The sequence below is a fragment of the Melitaea cinxia genome, chromosome 18, assembly GCF_905220565.1.
Source record: "Melitaea cinxia chromosome 18, ilMelCinx1.1, whole genome shotgun sequence".
NCBI classification, from domain to species: domain Eukaryota; kingdom Metazoa; phylum Arthropoda; class Insecta; order Lepidoptera; family Nymphalidae; genus Melitaea; species Melitaea cinxia.
This window is the reverse complement of record NC_059411.1, coordinates 6,505,290-6,526,656: the sequence shown is the minus strand read 5'-3', so window position 1 is coordinate 6,526,656 and position 21,367 is coordinate 6,505,290. Positions and strand designations below refer to the sequence as shown.

General features: G+C 35.1%; 1 protein-coding gene and 1 long non-coding RNA gene across 2 annotated transcripts in view; one reads left to right on the top strand and one right to left on the bottom strand.

The window, feature by feature from the left end:
* Positions 1-449: 449 nt before the first annotated feature.
* LOC123662387 (serine/threonine-protein phosphatase 2A 56 kDa regulatory subunit epsilon isoform) overlaps positions 450-21,367 on the bottom strand; it is a 28,127-nt gene continuing 7,209 nt past the window's right edge. Inside the window, exons 4-8 of the mRNA XM_045597233.1 lie at positions 9,354-9,544; positions 8,020-8,233; positions 6,822-6,941; positions 6,434-6,663; positions 450-2,069 (exon numbers count right to left, since the gene is read on the bottom strand). Coding sequence (XP_045453189.1) covers positions 1,961-2,069; positions 6,434-6,663; positions 6,822-6,941; positions 8,020-8,233; positions 9,354-9,544 — 864 coding nt within the window. The 3' untranslated portion in view covers positions 450-1,960. The remainder of the gene's footprint in view (positions 2,070-6,433; positions 6,664-6,821; positions 6,942-8,019; positions 8,234-9,353; positions 9,545-21,367) is intronic.
* LOC123662388 lies at positions 10,475-21,064 on the top strand. Its single transcript, XR_006744491.1, has 3 exons — positions 10,475-10,874; positions 14,190-14,199; positions 21,053-21,064. It is a non-coding gene; the product is annotated as an uncharacterized LOC123662388 (long non-coding RNA).

Here is a 21,367-nt window from a genome sequence, read left to right as displayed (position 1 = left end):
CTTCAGATTGTATAATATTCTGAAGTAACTCTAGTAAATCAGAACGTTTTATACATTCTAAAAGTTTGTATCTATATTGTCATTTAAGAGTGAAAAATTCTGTTACTGTAAAAATATGAACATTTCCTAGAACATAATTATAGGTACCAGTGTTCATTAAATATTGTGATAAAGTTAAGGTTGTTGGACACCACTACATTACCTAAGTTTGTAATGTACGTAATGTTTTTAAACATTACAATTGTAGAATTTTTTTAATTGACTGATGTTTTTGTTACCTTAACATGTTGTTACTTTTTTTTTTGATTATATCACTTTATGACGAAATAAATATTTTCATTTAATTTCAGAGTAACACATAGAATAAGTATCACAGGCTCAGTGAGAAATCACTTTACGTGTAGATGTAGGTATTAATTTTTTTAGGTGTAGTTATTTAAAATTCAAGATAGTTATTTATACCTTTAATTTATATAATAAACTCCAATGTTATTTATATTTTAACATCGACATATTTATATCTACATGTACATTTGCGTAGTAATAAAGGATTTAGGGGAAGGGGCCGTGTCTCTTCCTACATCTAATTTGTGGAATAAATAAAAACGAAAATAAGAAAAATGCAAGCTCAAGTAAGCTCAGCACTAATGGTTACGAATTAGTTTTATTTCTTTACAGATTTGTGGTACAACTGGTACAAGAATTATCAAAATTTCATAATATTTGTGTTTTTTATTTTACCCAAGTACACATATTTTACAACACAATTATTTTTTATGTTTAACCTAAATAATAGATATTCATAAAAATAACTTTTCCATTAAAAGAAAATATAATATAAAATCCGTTATCCGAATGTAAATTCGAACGGAAATGAAAAAATAAGTAATATGAAAATGACTTGTATATTCGTATGCAGTTAGCGCGTAACGTGAAGGACGCGACCGTACCGCGACCGCACCGCGACGCGGGCGAGGTTGTCGCGCCTACGCTTACATTTACTTAAACGATTCAATTTATGTGAGTTAACTTTTTATTTTCATACTGTGTACTATAATAGTAATTTATTTATAAGATCATATAATTTTTGCAATGTTAATACATTTTACATAACAAACATCTCCATAGTGTACATACATACATACGCACGGGACGCGTGTCGTACATACTATATACAGAGGCGCGGGCGGGCACCGTCCGCGCTGCTCTACTTGTGATCATAGAAAAATTAATGGCTACAGCAATATCATACAAATGAATGACTATTTTCTTAAAATTATCATATCTACTTCGACATCGTTCTACTCCAGTATGATTGACTTACCTTTTTTTGTTTAGTACTTTAGTTTCGATCGTGCCGTACGCATGTAACATTCATAGTCTCCAGTTCGCTTCATCGGTCCCGTAGCTATGTATAAAAATCACACTGCCATAAATTTATAATAAATAAATGCCTATTTACACTATGTATCTATACAAAATGATAGTACGACAAAATTACCATTAGTAGCCAGCATCTAATAAACAAAATTACGACGAACGAACTACGAGCGGGCCAGCGCCTCGCGGCCCGCGCACTAAACAAATTACATCTTTGAATTTCACTATTAATTTTTTTTTGTACAATCATTTTCAGCCGAAAGCCGGGTGCCCGAATAATACAATCATCGGTGTCTCGAAATGCGATACAATCGATCACGCATCAATAATACATACAACTTTTAACTTATCGAACGATTTAACAATATTTAAAAAAATCCTAAAGTAATCTAGTATCCTACGTAAACGAATATAAAACACTATTAAGACGACGGGGGCGCGTCCAGGACGCGACGACGAGCGGACGAATCGTTGGAGGTGTAAAAAATTAATAACGTCATTAACAAAAATGTAATCGCATTGAAAATATGAAACAGAGGTGAAAATAAGCCGCATCGCATTATCTAGCCGCGGGAGCGCATCACTTGGCCAGCGCCGCGGCCGCGCCCGCCGCCTGCCGCTTGTGGCTGATCTCCATCTCGCCCAGCCGCTTCCACAGCTCGTCGCGCTCCTTCTCGCGCTTCTTCTCTCTGCGGACAGGCGCACGTGTCAACGGGACGATAGCATATCTAGTCGTCGCGGTCGTGATATATACTTTCACTTAAATTCAAGAAAGAAAGGAAACTTGCTTATTGGCCATAAACAGAAGCAGTTACAATTTATAAAAAAGAAGTAATAAAATATAGTAATAACATGAAATAATACAATAAAAAAACGAAGGTCAGGAAACACATAACAAATGAAAAGGCCAAATAGGTTACTGCCTCGGCATTTTTTTTGACAACAAAAATTTGCTGCCAAAAATGCTGTTTTTCTGGCGGAACCTGTAGTGGTATCATAAGGATATATTATTAAAACAATAACAATGGTGACATATAGCACAATAGTTACTATATTTACGAGGATTAAGAAGTCGTCACAGACACTTATCAATATCTGTGTATCAGGTAGTGTAGGAGAAAAAAAGGTAAATATATAAATAATAATAATAATAAAAATATACAACTTGTAAAATACCAACATCCTCGCAGGACAAGATAGCTAACATCATGTACAACAACATTTGTTCTACGACTTTTGACATAACTCAATACATTAATTAAAAATGATTTTGTAAGCTTTTATTGTACTGTCCCGACATTTGTAAGTCTATGGTTTCATTCATTATCGAAACGACGACGCGACGCTCCCGCGCGCTTGCACTGCTCATAATAATAATTGTGTTTGCTCGCAATTAAAAAAAACCGACTTCAATTACATCGACGAGTAATACAACGTAGATCGACGAAAAAATAGTCAAGTAATTGCGCGTTATCAAAGATTACGCAAAAAGTAGTGATCAGATCTCAATAAAATTTATATGTGACCACATGACAAACATCAGCTTTCGATTAAATTAAAAATTATTAAAATCGGTACACCCAGTAAAAAGTAATTGCGGATTTTCAAGAGTTTCCCTCGATTTCTCTGGGATCCCATCATCAGATCCTGGTTTCCTTATCATGGTACTAAACTAGGGATATCTTCTTTCCAACAAAAAAAGAATTATAAAAATCGGTACACCCAGTAAAAAGTTATTGCGGATTTTCAAGAGTTTCCCTCGATTTCTCTGGGATCCCATTATCAGATCCTGGTTTCCTTATCATGGTACTAAACTAGGGATATCTCCTTTCCAACAAAAAAAGAATTACCAAAATCGGTACATCCAGTAGAAAGTTATGCGTTATAATACAACGTAGGTCGACGAATAAAGCGTCAAGTAAAAACGCATTATTAGATATAACTCGAAAAGTAGTTGTTAGATCTCAAATAAATTTAAATGGGACCAATTGACACACACCACCTTTCGATTAAAAAAAAAATTGTCGAAATCGGTCCACACGGTCAAAAGTTCTGATGTAACATTCATAAAAAAAATACAGTCGAATTGAGAACCTCCTCCTTTTTTGGAAGTCAGTTAATAATAAATAACACTTTCTATGCCCGATAATTCTATTTAATAAAATTAATAAAAATTGCTTGGTGGGTTTGTAGGCCGTATCACAGTATGTATGTTGCAGTGACTTAAGTGACACTGAGTCCACAATCCCTTCATATTTTATCAGGCTTATGACTGGCCATAATAAACAATAAAAAAGAAATAAATCGTACGTAACACATATGTAATAAACACGGCAACACATCTGCATAACCTCTGGTCAGTCAGGTCTGATCAACCTCTAGTCATCAAAATGCTTCGACGTTCCGTATGCCCCGTATGAATGTAGATTAGATATCTGAATTCTAAACATCCAAAATATGTAAAAATTATTAACATAGCTAATTATTCTCTAACGTTTACTAAAGTGTAAGTAAACAAATTTAATATCAAATATTGGTAGCTAGGTACTATTCACTTTTCATTGTTTAATGCCGCCCGCATTAAAAATGCATATTTATAAAGTGGAATCAGCGTATTTACAATACTTTAAAAAAAAATTGACAATAAAATAATATTTATAAACTAAATATTACCTCTGCTGTGTGCTGTGTGGCTACGGCACTAAAGAATTTAGCCACCCCCTCTCTTCCCGTGGGTGTCGTAAGAGGCGACTAAGGGATAACAAGGTTCCACAACCATCTTGGAACTTAAGAAGCCGACCGATGGCGGGATAACCATCCAACTGCTGGCTTTGAAATACACAGGCCGAAGACGGGCAGCAGCGTCTTTGGTGCGACAAAGCCAGTACTGCAGTCACCAACCCGCCTGCCCAGCGTGGTGACTATTGGCAAAACACATGAGTTCACGTTATTTTTGACGTAAACTTGTGGAGGCCTATGTATGTCCAGCAGTGGACTGTATAGGCTGTAATAATGATGAAATATTACCTCTAAGGTTAAATAAAGTATCTTGCATATCGGTGCCTATCGCGCAGATAGCGTTCAAAATAGTCACCATCATAACCAACACACAGACCACACCTAAAAATCAGCTGTTCACTAACACGTGCTAACACTTCCGAATTACTTTTAATTTGATTGAACGCACGAATTATTTTGTCAATGAGCATGTCACGGCTCGTAATTTCGCGACCACACGGTCACGGAATACTTTTGTATTTCAACACTGGCAACATTTCAGTGAAAAACTGTAAATGTGTTTCACCGTTAAGTCGATCTAAGAAAACGGGGCCAAGTAACGTGGAATTTACAATTCCCACCCAAACATTCACGCCGAATCGGTGCTGATAATTATGTGGTCTGTGGGTTCATGCGGGTTTTCGTAACACCACGAATGTTCGTTACGTGTATTGAATAAACCTATCCTACCAAATGTGGCTTCATCAGTCCAAAGAATTGTAGGCCGTTCAGCAAGCAACCAGTTACAAAAATTCACTCGTGCTGATTTGTCAGATTCGGTGAGTTCCTGAACAAGATGGAGATGTAATGGGTATTTGCCTTTATTGTGAATGACACTCCACGCGAAGTAGGTACTTTGAAACATTGAACCTTCGCGCTGCGACATTAGTGCTCGCTACGGGGTCCGCAAAAAACTCCAAGATCTCTTCGTGTTCATGTAAAGTGGGCTTAGGAGCTTAGGAGACGGCCACTATCCCTCATCCTGTGCTGGAACTGGCCGTAATCTCGTAGCCGCTGTGTGTCTGCTAACATTGTCTTACGGGTCGGTGTAGGTAAGTTCGGATACCTAGCTGCATATTGCCGACAGGCTTCCAACACACTGTCATCACACCTAACCAGCACAATAAAACAATATATCGATCAATACGAATAAAATAAACACGAATGGTACACAAAATCGTATGACTCGGGCGCATCAAAGTCACCGCGCCGACTGCCGCGGCTAGCTAAATAGTTCAAGGGCGCTAGCGCCGCTCCGGCCCTTCCTTCCGCCTCAGATTCACACCCGCAAGTGGTAACTGTTTACCTAATCTTTGGGATGCGCGTCGAGTTTATAACATTCAAAGGGAAAATTAAATTAATATTTTTATTTTTCGGAAAGTAAAATCTAACAAATTATCAAAAGTCGTAGAACAAATGTTGTTACTTATGATGTTAGCTATCTTGTCCTGCGAGGATGCTGGTGTTTTACAAGTAACCCTGTATATAAGGAAATAAATCGAATAAAACTAAACGACTACGTGACAACATAAATAGACTAATATATGTCAATTTGCATATGTCCAAGGTCACAACCCATCGCCGCGATAGTAATGTAAAATAATAATATTTGAAGTTGTATTATTTGACATTAATCGTAAGGGAACGTACCCATACTACGTGACCCGTTTTTACAATTTTTAACCCCCCCTTGGTGATCACCAGCAGTAAAGTTTTTTTAAGCATACTTCACTGTCCGGTATATTTTCTTTTTTTCAGCTGACATCATGGCATATGTGCGTCAGTATTCCCACTTGAATATAAAAAGCGTCATAGTTGAATATAGCTCGAAAAAGCGTGATTTTTCTAGAGATTATTGACAACATGACTGAAACCTAATACCACCCCCCGTCCTCGTGACCAAGCGTGATATTTTTAAAAACCCACTCACCCTAGAACTGGCCACATAGTATGGGTATGTTCCCTAACATGTTCTACTTATGTCGCTGAAACCAAAATTAATGGCTTTGGCATTTTATGTCATTTCTATAAATGTTATTAGTTTGTACTCACGGATTTAAATTAAGCTTAATAAAATTAAATTGCTATAACTTTAATGTACACACAAAACAAACAACAATATCACCCGCTACAATATGTGGTATGGTTTGATGACATGATCAAAACTAGTACTATCAAATGTCAAACAGTTGCCATAGGCATAATAATTGCTTCCATTATTCAATATTACAATTACAAAAAAAAAAAAAAAAAACAATATACGATAAATTCTTACTTTTGCCGTTCTGCCTTGTAACTTGCAGTGAGCTCGTCGAATAATTTCGAATTCATTTCCATGAAAGTCTTGAGCACGTTGTACACAAGTGTCACTATGGTCTGGTTCCAATGTTCCTTGCTCATCCTATACAGTGCAGGAAACATGATTGGCATTATCACTTGGTTGTTCTCTTCCATCAATGACAAAATATATTCGTTGTTCCAATAGTAAAGTGCTCTTTCAGCCACCTAAAATACATTTATTAAGATTAAGTTTACGTTATTGTGTAATTAGTGTTAACAATTACTGGTGATCCTAAATAAATAAATAAATAAGTAAAAACTTATAGTTAATTAATGAGGCTTTATACTCATATTAACTTGCATTAAGTTTGTCATTACTTTACCTGGAAATGTGGACTAGACACACATTTGGCTATTTGCCTAAAGAGTGGTTCTTGAATTTTAGCAAACTGTGCAGGTTCAATAACATCCAAAATCTCTTCAATCTCTCCGAGGAACATAACCTGCAATTTAAATTTACTACTATTAAAATACTGTTGCTGTTTAATATTATTATTTATTATTATTAAAGAAAAATACCACTGAGTATTTTGTGAATATTTCAAGTGCCTACCTGTTGCCATTTTTGATATCGAGCAAAAAAGGGCGAAAAATCGCATTTTTTCTATGGGAGCCCCCTTAAAATATTTATTTTATTTTTAGCATTTGTTGACTGTATAGGCTGTAATGATGATGATTTATTGTTGTAACGGCAACAGAAATATGTAAGTTGTGAAAATTTCAACTGTCTAGCTATCACCTTTCTTGAGACATAAACTTGTGAAAGATGGACGGACGGATGGACGGACAGACAGCGAAGTTTACCCTTTGGATACTGAACCCTAAGAAAGTATTATTGACAGCATTTCTGGTTTGGTGTCAGTATCATTGCTAATAAATAAGTTGCCGTTTCCTATTCCTATCACATTTTTGACATTAATTTAGTAACTTAGATGATGATGATGATGATGATGATGATGATGATGATGATGATGATGATGGGTATTTAAAAAAACAGATATTTAGTTAACTATTTGCACTTTTTAATTCACAGTGCACGGATTACACAAATAAATAACAACGGCAGTCATAACATCGGCGGTAACGGCTTTGATTCCCAGCTTAGCGAAATATTTCTAGTGGTACAAGCAAATTTCTGTTATGTTTCTACGTTTTTGTAACCCTGTCCACCACACCTCAGAGGGTACAAGCTAATCCTGACTGTATTACATTTGATATTTTAACTCGTGGTAAGGAAAAACTGCTGTAATGGAAAATTAGAAGAAAAGTAGAGCAGTGGGACATTGGACATGGGCAGGATGAATCGTGCTCAAAATCTGGAGCAGCCTGACTGTGAGCTGGGAAAGTACCTCAATCTTACAAAAGATAATACAGCTTTTAAGCAGTGTTGTGTTTCTGTACTGTATAAGGTGAGCTCTTGGGGGTAGTAATTGGGGGTTGTTTCGAAAATACCCTGGCGATGCTTCTGGTGTTGCAGGCATCTAGGCTAATGTAACCAGTTACTAAAAAAAAAGTGCCGACCTCCTTCTGCGAGCAGGTCTTCGGCCAGAACTTGAGCAAACCGCGCACGACGGGCTCGGTGAGCGTGGCGTCCTTCTCCAGGAACTGCACCACGCAGTAGGCGAGCTGCGCGTGGTACAGAGACAGGCACTTCACCTTGTGCAGCGGCAGCAACACCTTCACGAGGAACTGTTTGTGCTCGCTCTTCAGCGGCAAAGCGAACCCGTTTATTATACTGGAATCGAGACCGACACGGATTTAGTTTAATGGACGCTCATTTATAATAATCTAATATAAAAAATCTCGTGTCACAGTTTGTTATCAAATTCCTCCAAAACGGCTCGACAATTTTTATGAATTATATTTTATGATCTACTAGCTGACCTGGCGAACTTCGTATCACCTTATTTTTTTCTGAAATATAATAATAACATAATATATCAAAATAAAATATAGCCTATCTTTTAAGTTGGATCAAACTGCACACGGTGTGCAAATTTGACTAAAATCGGTTAAGTAGTTTAGGAGTCCATTGAGGACAAACATTGTGACACGAGATTTATATATATTAAGATTTGTCAGATTTGCCAAATATACATTTTGCAAGTCTGAGTATAGGTCGTGGGATATTTTTTAAATGCCCTAGATGATAATGGTGTCCCTATCCAAATGGCAGACCTACTTTTACCAGGTCAGTTAGTATTAAAAAACTCTTATATAATTATTCATGAGATCTTAATTAAAATATATGTACGCTGAGTTTTCCTGATTAGTTATCAAGGATACTAGTCATAGGGATGACTCGCAAACCGTCGTGTTTGCAAATTTACTTTTATCTACTATACAACATTATGTGAGTGAATTAAGCACTGTATATTGGTATACGGAAATAATAAGATTCAGACATTCGTTTTAATTAATTGGAACTTTAAAATTCTACATAATTGAAGTCTGAATCAAATTCCGTCCAGCTTACTCCGTAAGTAATATTATTTTAAGGAAGGTTAATAGCCATTTAAAATAGCTTTATCTCACACTATACATATTCGATAAAACTACAAAAATTTGTTGTATTATTTAAAATAATAAAATAATATTAACATTCTAAGCAATGAATGAGATCGACATTAATCGATAATCAAAAATCTCTTTTATAATGATATCGTAGATATATTAAAACAATTTTGATTTATTTAAACACACAATGTAAAACAAGTTTCAGAGATTAGATAGGTTTTAAAAGTCTACCACTACTTGGATCTACCATCCAACGAGGTAGCCAAAATTGAACATATGGATTTGCATCTTATTTGCATTTGTCTTATTAAATGTAATACAATTATAAAAAATCTTACCTTCCCAATATTTCAAGCAGTTCACCAACGCCGTTAAAGTGTTCGGTTTCATAGACGAATCTAAGGAATATGTTGTTTATCTGTTTTCGTATGAAGGCTCGCAGTCCCAAGAACTTGCCGTAGATGCGATGTAGCACAGTCTTGAGGAAGTCGCGCTCGCGTGGATCCTCAGAGTCGAACAAATCTAATAGCTGTAACAAAATATTGATCAATTATACAGGGTGACTGGTGAATTACGATCAATATTTACAGAGGATACTCAGTACATGATTCTCATTCGAATTATGTAAAAAAATAGGTACTTAATTTTTGACAAAATTCCCATAAATTTCAATTTAAATAAATGAAATGTAGACACACTAATTTTCAGCCATAATGGCGGCGCGTGCGGCCTTGGCCTTGTACTGTGCCGCTTGCCGCCGCCCGCCGCAACCCCCGCCAATTCTAATTCCCCCCTAAATTCGATTAGTAGGTCACTAGGTCAGTTGGGCAAGCGCCGCCATAAGGTTTGTATGTCGGAGTATGTCCATCTTTCCGCGCGCGCGCGCCTAGTGATCGATCTTACGCGTATACCTAATATGTCTCGTATGAATGTGACCTGTTATAAGTAATTAGGTATGGCTTATCAATACACAAATGCAGAGTACTTTAGAGTGACCCGTTCGTGTTATATCGTGTAAAAGACAATAAGTATGGTTCATTTATTACGTAAGAAGATTTAGTGGGAGAGGGGGTCGATCATGTCTTTAGTCTCGATAGTTCTTAGGTAAAATTACAAAAATGCGCAAAGTGAAAATACCTTGAAAAATCGCGGGCAACCGCGCGAGTGCCGACGAGTTGTCACTTGCTTTCGTAAACAACATTCGTTATTTCGTTGATAAATTTTAATATTGTAGTTGAATAATAATTGGATTATTGAAGTGTGTGAATAGTTTCTTTTATTTTTTAATTTTTTTGTTAAGCCTCTGGACTGATAATTTTATGTCGATAAAGATCAATAAATTAAAACCAAAGTTTATTACTACCAAAAATAAAAATTATTAGTACCTACCTAAAGTATAAATAAAAATAAACATTGAAACAAACCAAACGTGTATTCATTTTTTCGTTTAGATTCTTACGTAATAAATTAATATTTATCAAATTATCAAGGGGAAGGGGGTCGGCCTAATCTTATCTTGGTATTTTTGCCTGTCCTAAGCCAAAATTAAAGTATGAAGGGGGATTGGATCATACTGGTTTATCAAAAGTAGCCTGCTACCCTGTTAACACTTGGCGGTGTTTGGACGTAGGTAAACGACCGCGCGATAACTAAATGTACCTATACCTACACACCTGCTTTGTGACGACTGCGCAGCTAGGGCGTCCAGACGACGCGTAATTAACGAGATAACTGTTGGTTAACTTTACTTAGAAGTTTATGAATATTTATTTTATACATAATTTTTTTTCGTCATATATGATCGTCAATTAACACGTCCTCAAATATTGATAGTAATTCACCAGTCACCCTGTATATATGTTAAATTCAATAATAATATTAGAAATTTGACAACGAATTGGCGCAGCGGTCAGAGGACTGGCGCTTGCAGTTGCGGATTCGATCCTTGCTCTGGACAACATTTGTATAGACCATACAGATGTTTATTGTGTTCGGAGCGTTTGTGCTTGTCCTGTGTGTTTCCGGACCAACGACAGGAAGGAAGTTCTTGATTTGAAAGTTTTTAATTGAAAATTTTCAAAACAAAAAATACTTTTAAGATACATTACAAGATTCACATGAAAGTAATACCTATTCAGTAAATAATAACTAAATATATGTTCACAATAGCTATAAGAAGTTCTAAGCCTAAGGTCATATTCATTAGCATCTTTATTCCTAACTTTTAAACAAAAAACATTACTCATAACTTTTTAGAGTTTAGTTATCTGTTTCATTTAGTAATAAATTTATATTAGGTAAAATTAACCTGCTTTCAAAGGTTTAAATTGAATTGTGTCGTTTGTATTTTTATAACTGATTATTGTTTTAGAATTAACACGTTGAACGCCATGGGGGTAACCAGTTGGATCTCACTTATGTAGCCGATGGAGCCAGCTTAAAAACGCTTATTTACAAAATATTAATTATAAGTTGTTACCTATTGCTTTATGGTCTTGAAAAATTACACAGTAAACATTCAAGAAAATTAATTTGTGATTTTATTTTGTCAAAATACTACGGTCATTCATTAGTTGTTGCCCATGACCACGCCCGAGCGGTAAACAAATCGTAGGTTCGTTGGCGGGGGCTGCGGGGGTCAAGATGCCGGGTATCCTCGTCGCTGCGCCCGGCCGCGTGTCGCATTCTCGCGCTTAGTGATTATATTTCAAGTGCGTTAATTACAAATTTAGCATTTATTGTTTATGTAGATGTAATTGTTTCTTCTTGAATTTACTTAATTTTTATTAACAATGGATATCGTCTAGATTTCGAAATAAATCAGGATTATTTATTAGTTTGAATTAGAAGTTACTTTATTCAATATTAGTTTCCATGTAAGCTCTGATGACGAATATATCGATCCATTTCCACGTAAAAGTCGTCGTATAGTGGTAATAGAAAGTGAAGAGAATGAGTCAGAAGAGCGTCTAGTTGCAAATAACAAGAGGCGAATTCGCCTGTTAGGCCGCTGGCTCGAATCGAGGTGGCCGCGGCAGCGCAGAACGGCAGGATTTTATGCGTAAAATCAAATGGACCGGCCCTCGAAAACAGCGGAGTGGCAGCGGCGCGGTGGCGGGCTGCGTGCGGGGCACTCCAATCAAGTCGTGACCGCCCACGCGTCAGCATTGAAGTGTTGTGCAATTTATCTTTCTTATATTATTATTATTATACTGTTATATCATTTATTCCAGACTCTAAATCAACCTTGATAGCTTCAAGAATATAATAAAAAAGTTTCTACACTCATTCTGGTGTAGTCGTAGAATTTGTCGGGACGTTGTCTCTTTTCTTCATAATTTCGATAAAACTCGCCTTTTATTTTCTTTGCCCTATAGTAGGAATTCACTTCTTTTGCCCACAATAAACCGAGGGTTAGAAATAAATCTGAATCAAACAGATATTGTCGCCGTTGTTCAGACATTTTGTTCGGGAATAAAAACACATATCTCGACGACACAACAATGAAAACAACACTACGCCGCTATAGTGCCAAGCGACCTACCCGCTGGTTTCGAGAACGGGCCTGCGTTGCCCGTCACGTTGCCGCGCCGCCGCACAGTGGGACAGAACCGTGCGTACCGTCTCAAAAATAGCTTTTCGTAATGTTCTATATTAAATATTTTGTTAATGCATATGTCTAACTGAATGTTCAATGCATATTATATTGCAGTTGAAATACACTATTTCTCATTTTTTATATTAGAATAAGGCTTGCAAGTTGACGCTCAAAATTATGTCAATTATATAGAACACAATTCCACCAGTTTACATGGTCATATTTGCATTACTTTACCAGCAAATTTATAAGTGTGATATATGGTTAGAATGGTGATGAAGTACTCTATTTAAAAATAATTTAAGTGAACCATTATGTGAAACCTGGGGAGGTAAAGAATTTTTATTTCAGGACCTAATATTCTATCCTTATTAGAAACTTTGCATAGACTTTTGACAGTTAGCGCTGTCTGCCCATGTCGTAATTTTGATAGCATCGTATAGAGCAGCTAATGTAAAAGTCAGGGCAAAAAAAATTGAGTGCCCGAATCTGCCCCCCTTGAAATGAAACGAAAAATGGCTAATGGGGAGAAAATACAAAATATTCCAAAAATTATTTTAGTTCTGATTAATGAGATTTTTGGATATTTAGATCACTTTTAACCTTTTTTTCTTAAACAATTTTATCTATTTACTCAATCTTTAGGTAAAGTGGGAGTTCTGGGTAATGTATTAGTATGTAGTATATTTTTTTATCGCGCAGTCAGATGTGGTTAATGTTTTGTTATCACTGCGTGAATTACATGTTTCTCATATAGTTTTTGTATTTCTCTATCGCGGTGAAGAAAAGGGCAGCAATTGGTATCTAGTTATAGTTGTTAGTATACATTATCAGTACCCACCTACTACTAACCACCTATAGTGGTTAGGAACTTGATAATGACACTAGATAGTAATATTTTTTCACACGAAATTTCAGTATAAAAGTTATTGATTTACGTTGTCATTTACCAGTACTTTAGTGTGCTTTAACATAATATAGTCTTCACCAACCTCAGTAAAAAAAGTAGTTACAAATAAAAACAAAATGAGTGAATTTCTTGTGCCTCGACGTGTATTATGCGAATTTTTTATTGGCCATGGAACAAAATCAGAAGATATTCAAAAATACTTAGAACAACACCACCATTTGTCGTCTGAAAAAAGTGAATTAATTGTGAAACGTATTCAAAAAACGCTTATAACAGCGTTTAACGATCGGTGGACCAAATCTAACCGAACTAAAGAACATTTCTTTAGTAATAATATATCGTGGTTAGACGGTGAATTTAAGGTACAATTCGAAGAAGCACCGATTGATATTACACCTACAACATCTGAAGAACGTGGACGTCCACCAAAGTCTTGTGAAGATCTATCAGAGAAATCGAAAAAAAGAAAGAATATGGAATTGGTACAAGAATATGGACTCGAGTATATACATAATGCATACGTTCAAGGATTGCGGGCTGAAGGAGAAATCGAAGAAGCTACTGTTGTTTCAATGATGCGGAATTGTGAAAGAAATGAAAAAAGGATCATGAAGGAAAAATTATTGCATGAAAGTCGCAATGGAACAGATTTTACGGTGGATGAAGCTTTAAGTATGTTTGCAGATTTAGATCTTTCGAAATCACAATACGGATTTCTTCGAGCAAGTTTGATTAACAAAAACTTCGACATATTGCCATCATATAATATACTGACGAACGCCAAAAAACTGTGTTATCCTCCTCTATCCAGCATTCAAATAACCGATATAAGTGCTAAAGTAAATCTACAAGATTTGCTGGATCACACTTGTGCTCGCATCTTAAAGATTGAAAATGTTTACAACCCAAGAAGAAACTCTCTTAAATTGTTTACCAAGTGGGGATGTGATGGTTCATTGGGGCAAAGCGAATATAAACAAGTTTTAACAGATGAGAGTGACTTAGTCTCAGATACAAACTTATTTATAGCGTCTTTGGTACCAATAAAGCTGACTGACACAGAAACACATGAGATAATTTGGCAAAATCCGGCTTGTTCTTCTATTCGTTATTGCCGACCAATCCTGATGGAACTTGCAAAAGAAACGCCCAAGAAAACCCGATCAGTGGTTGGTGATATTCGGGGTCAAATTAATAATTTGCAAACATCAAAGATACACAAGGAGACGCAGGTAATTGAAATAAGTCACGATCTATTTCTAACTATGGTAGATGGAAAAGTTACACAAGTTCTTACTGACACAAGTTCTGGAGCTGTATGTACAGTGTGTGGGGCTAAGCCAAGTGAAATGAATAATTTGGAGAAGATTGCATCAAAGCCAGATAATACAAATGTTTACGAATACGGTTTGTCTACGTTACACGCGTGGATCAGGTGCATGGAGCTAATTTTACATATTTCATATAACGTTTTATTTCAAAAAATGGGCTGCGAGAACTTCGGAAGATATAAAAAGTAAAGAAGACAAGAAAAAGCTTGTACAAAGTATGTTTCGAAGCCGGATGGGATTGCACGTTGATAAGCCCCGACAAGGAAGTGGAAACAGTAATGACGGCAATACAGCTCGGCGTTTTTTTGAGAACTACTACTGCGCTTCAGAAATTACAAGGGTTGACGAGGAACTTATTAAAAGGTTCTATGTTATTCTGCAAACCACGGCATCCGGTATTGCTGTAAATCCAGAAAAATTTGGTGAATATACTCGTGCAACCGCACAACTGTACGTAACAAAATATATGTGGTATAATATGCCTTCTTCAGTACATAAAATCTTAACACATGGGGAAAGTATAATAAGACATTTTGCTGTTCTGCCCATTGGTCATTTATCTGAGGATGCCCAAGAATCGCGTAATAAAGATTACAAAAAATTCAGATTGCATCATGCTAGAAAATGATCTAGGTCCGCAACAAACGAAGACGTATTTCATGGTCTTCTATTTACGTCAGATCCTTATATATCAAGTATCAGAAAACCATCAGTCACTATATCCAAGAAATTGTTAGAGGAAGCTAAGAACCTCTTAGCTATTTAAATCGAAATAATTTTGTACATTATTTGTAAAACATATTTTTGTAGTGGGTTATTATATATTTGTCATTTATTTAAATGTAAGATTCATATGTAATATAAAATAACATAAAATAGGTTTATTAATATCATAAAACTGTAAAATTATAACTCAATAAGTTAACCAAACTATGGTTTAATATTAAAATAATACATTTTTATTTTGTTTTATTTTATTTTATATTATTTATTAAACATTTGACAATGATACATTCATTATTGGATTGTATGTACTCTGGTGACACTACATACCAAATTTCAGCGATTTACTTCAATCAACAAAAAAGTTACAGATTTTTGAGACGGTACGCGCGGTTCTGTCCCATTGTGCGCCGCCGCCGCCGCCCCGATGCCCGCAAGATTCGAGGCAGCAGCCTTACAGCACATGGACACTACCCACAGGTAATCAGCGTTGAATCATACCTTTCACAGAAATACCTGGTTTGGTTTCCTATCTTCGATTATCAATGGATACCAAATCGCCTGCTGATTTGTACTTCCTTTTGGTTTCGGGTTTTTAAGCAAATAGTTAATGATACGAATCAATTTGCTATTACGAGCCATTTCACAATTTTTCGCTCTACAAGTTTAGGTAAATTTGGTCGCATCGCGCGAGTCGTACGAGCCGCGCGATCTTTGTGCTACTTGGTTGTTGTGTGACAACCAAAAAACCATCTTGATCTTTTTTTTAATGTATAATAAAAATTAATAACTATGATATAAATAAAAAAAAAATACGTAATTAATTTGTTAAAAATTTCAAGTATGTTATATAAAACAACAGTCAATAAATTTAAAATAAAAATAAAAAATCAATTTTATGAAACAATTTTTTTTAAATTGATTTAGTTTTTTGAGTTTACGAATGAATCTAATATTTAAAATATAAATAAAATAGTATTTTATTATGCTCCAGAAAATCTGAGTGTGAATGTGAGTTGCAAAGTTTTGGATGCAAGCAGACCATCAAATTTTGTCAGCTTTAATTTTTTTATAAACTCAGTGACACCGACAAACATATTTATTAACAAATAACAAGATAAACAGATTTAAATGCCTATTTGTATCGATAATGTGAGAAAAAATAAATAAAATATACATTTGTTTACAGACATTATCATTTGTATTAAAAATAATTAAATATATTACTTATTTTTTTTTATGTTCCTAAATGACGTAAGTTTACTTTGGTATAGATAGTCCCTTCAAATTTCTTTGTTTTTTAAAACAATTATCGCTTTTAAAATTGTACTTATTTGAAAAATATTTGTGAATTTAAAATTTTATTACGGATTAACACAGATACAAATGGAAAAAAAATCTGCATTAAGTATCAACAAAAACATATTCCACATATTACCATATTTTTTTATACAGTTTTAAGGTAGAGGTTATTGAAAAATAGGACTTCAAAGTATAAATTTCGGCCGTTTACCCGGAGAGGCGGCTGATGTAAAGGTTAATAATTTTGTACACACAATATAAATCAAAATTCTGATCCATTATCTTACTACAACAAAGGTTTCTCTATTATATTTTAAAAATATAAATTACATTATTGCAGCCAATACTGAGATTGACGACGTCAAAATATTTCAATTTCACATATTGTTACAGATTTTCGTGAAATGGCTCTTAACAAAATCACTAAGCTTGTGGTTTCAAAGTCAGCTTAAATTCGAAACAAACCTACTAACGTGCACGAAATGAAAACCTTTTTAGGTTTAATTATATTAATGCGACTGGTCAAGCTTCCTAAGCTGTCTGATTATTGGTCAAAGGATGAAATAACAGGTCACACTTTTGCAGCAACTCAACAACAATTGTCTTGTAATCGGTTTAAGTTACATCTCCAAATGCGCCATTTTTCCTAACATGACGATGCTCACAAATTCAATAGATTACACAGAATTAAACGCTTGCTAAATGTCATGAACACCAACCAATTTTGCGAAACATTATACTCCTGGCGAGGATCTATGCATAGATGAAAGCGTTGTGCCATTCCGCGGCAGAATCATTTTCCGTCAATATATTTAAGCATAAACGCTATAAATAAGGTATAAAAGAATTTAAAACATGCACATTATCCGGGTACGTCTAAAATTAACATTTATGCAGGAAAAGAAAATGATCGAATGATCGATGATGAAAGAAACAAAGTGAATACAACACTGGCAAACGCCGCTATGTCACTTTGCAATGGCTTGTTAAAGGGCACATCTTACACATTTAAGATTTCAGAAATCTTAAATTCTGACTAGTTCTAGACTAGTAGTAGAATGGATAATTAGGAAAATTAACAAATCAGTAAAATTTCAGAAAATTTGACAGTTCGCAAGACAAGAGGTCGGTCGGGTCAGCTAGTATAAATATATGCATAACAATCTCTGCTATCAGTCGCTGTTCCTATCTAAAAGTCGTAGGATGATTTTCCTAGCGATCCTACGATGATGTGATAATAGATATGTAAATGTAACTGATAATGTACAGTAATGGTGCAAACATAATTAAAATCAGTTGTAGAGTTCATCGAATAAAAATATCTTTCGTCTTCATAATATTAACCTGGTAAAGTTTAGTTAGGACGTAACGTAAGGGCCCGGCCCCATGTCCACGGCACGGCGCCGTGGACGGTGCGCCGCGCGCAACTTGACAGTTGATATTTCGCAGTTAACAAAATAACAAGAACCGTGTGCTGTGGATATTTAACAAAATAATTTTCAGCCCTTTACATACATAAATTCAAATTCCATCAAGCCGATGTCACAGAATTTAAACAATATTCAAAAATACTCTACAAATCTATAAAAATAAATAAAATTAGAGTCTCTATTGCCATGCCCTTTCCCAAGGGGTGGCCTACACAATACGCAAGATTTCCTCGACAACTTCTACGTAGTTGTTGAGGAACATGTTCCGCAACATGTTGCATTTGCTCCCTAGTGTAACTGAACCACGCTGCTCCACTGCGGGTTGGCGTATATTTTCCTTACTATGAGTAACGATCACTATTAGTTATTTGTGATAGCAATCGGGACCGACGGCTTAACGTGCTCTCCGATTAACGGTGGCAAGACCTATAAGGATAGACATCCAAACCGGAAAGAAATATTTGTACAAATACAATTCATCCCGAGCGGAGATCGAACCCGCAAACCGTCGATGTTTTAGGCGACTACACCAGAGCGATTGTTACATTGTTACAAAACAAATATATGTACACTTTTCATAAATTAAATTAAAAACGAACCTTGTTGTTTTCTCCCAATTTTGGATAACAATAAAATAACCATGACTTAAACTGCATCATAATAATAGTATGAGCATTTGTTTAATCTTCCTGGATCTCGACTGTTTCGTGATCGCGACAAACATATTTAAACAGGTCAATGCTTACCAAGAGACAGGAAGTTGAAAGTAAAGCTATACATATTACGAACTAAGGTACATAATTTTCTTTGTACTAACAATAATCGGTTAATATCTAGAGAAACTTGAATAAGGAGAACAATTTTTTTAGATAAGTCAATTTCTTTACAATTCATACGTCGAATTAAAGTTTTCATTTCAAGAAGAAAAGTTTTCATAATTTTTTTGTAGAAGGAAAAACGGAAATCTTACGGAGTCAAATTAAGAAAATTGTGCAGTAAACTTAAAAATTGAACAAAACTTTACGACTCCTTAAATTTCAATCTTTTGACATTTATCAAGACAGGATTATGTATAATTGTTCTTTTTTTACTGTTGTAAGGCATTAAGTTTAATTTTTACATTCGTAATTATCTATGGTATAATTATTTCCTCCAAAGGAACTATCAGTGTGTGTTTGAAATAATAACAACGCTCTACCTACTCGCGTTATAAATCGTCAAATTTGCCAGCTTACTAGTACAACGATTCAATTAATATTGAGGTCAATGTATTTAAATCAATCAGTTTTGAACACGTATGCAAGTGGCACTTCTATTTAAATCGAAAATATCTACAGTTAATTTAAAAAAAAAAAGAAGTTTAAATAAACAGCAAAAAGCCGTACACAATCAAATTATTGTTATAATTTTTTTTGGCAACTATTTAATACCTACTATGATATTCACGTACATACCACTAAAGCGCTCATGAAAAAAAAAAGAAGTTTAAATAAACAGCATAAAGCCGTACACAATCAAATTATTGTTATAATTTTTTTTGGCAACTATTTAATACCTACTATGATATTCACGTACATACCACTAAAGCGCTCATGAAAAAGAGGCCATGCCCTTTCCCATTTCCTACTTATCTAGAGAGAAAAGATGTCCACAAGATCGCAACTTTTACCTTATATGTGCATAATACTGATATCCTGAAATGTTGTCCTCATTGCAGTAAAATTGTTTGTTATTAGTATTGAAGGTCATTTTCCGGTCATTGGTCAGTCCGAGTGTTTCGGAGTGATGTAATGATCCCTGTGCCTTATATAGGATTAGAAGATCAAAAAGGACTACAAATATCCTGAACTGTAGTCTCCTTAGTTCCTATATTTAATAATTGTGTTTGCTCGCAAACGAAAAAAAAACGACTTCAATTATATCGACGAGTAATAGAACGTAGATCGACGAAAAAATAGTCAACTACGCGTTATTAAAGATTACTCAAAAAGTAGTTATCAGATCTTAATAAAATTTATTTGTGACCACATGACAAACATCAGCTTTCGATTAAATTAAAAATTATTAAAATCGGTACACCCTGTAAAAAGTTATTGGGAATTTTTAAGAGTTTCCCTCGATTTCTTTGGAATCCTATCATCAGATCCTGGTTTCCTTATCATTATACTAAACTAGGGATATCTTCTTTCCAACAAAAAAAAGAATTATCAAAATCGGTACATCCAGTAAAAAGTTATTGCGGATTTTCAAGAGTTTCCCTCGATTTCTCTGGGATCCTATCATCAGATCCAGTAGAAAGTTATGCGGTATAATACAACGTAGGTCGACGAAAAAAGCGTCAAGTAAAAACGCATTATTAGATATAACTCGAAAAGTAGTTGTTAGATCGCAAATAAATTTAAATGGAACCAATTGACACACACCACCTTCGATTAAAAAAAAAATTGTCGAAATCGGTCCACACGGTCAAAAGTTCTGATGTAACATACATAAAAAAAAAATAAAAAAAAATAAATACAGTCGAATTGAGAACCTCCTCCTTTTTTGGAAGTCGGTTAAAAAACGATTCGTTTCGCGCACGAACGGTTCAGTGTCGAAAACTAAATGTTCAAAATTTTACAAAAACTACATGTTTATACTGGTCTTTTGATTGCATTAAAAACTTAAGCATCCAGTTATACTTTAGAAAATAATTGAAAACATGAATATGTCGGCACTAGCACTGTCGTACGCCGTTGGCAAGTAATTTATAAAAAACAGATGCACCGATCACGCCACCTAGCACATCGTTCGATAGTCACCTACCCTCACTTATTATATTAAGGCGGATTTATATTTGACTGATGTGTCGCATCAGAACAGAATCGGTATCATACATTTTATATGACAACGTTTACATTTATGTGTTGTGTCATGTCGTGATGGCTTCTGATGTGTCGCATCAGAACCAATCCCAATTCGCGTCAGATAAGCGGGTTGCGGGGCATGCTGAAACGGCGCCATCACGACACGTCAGATTAAAGGTGTGATATGTTACTTCATTTCAAATAGAATAACT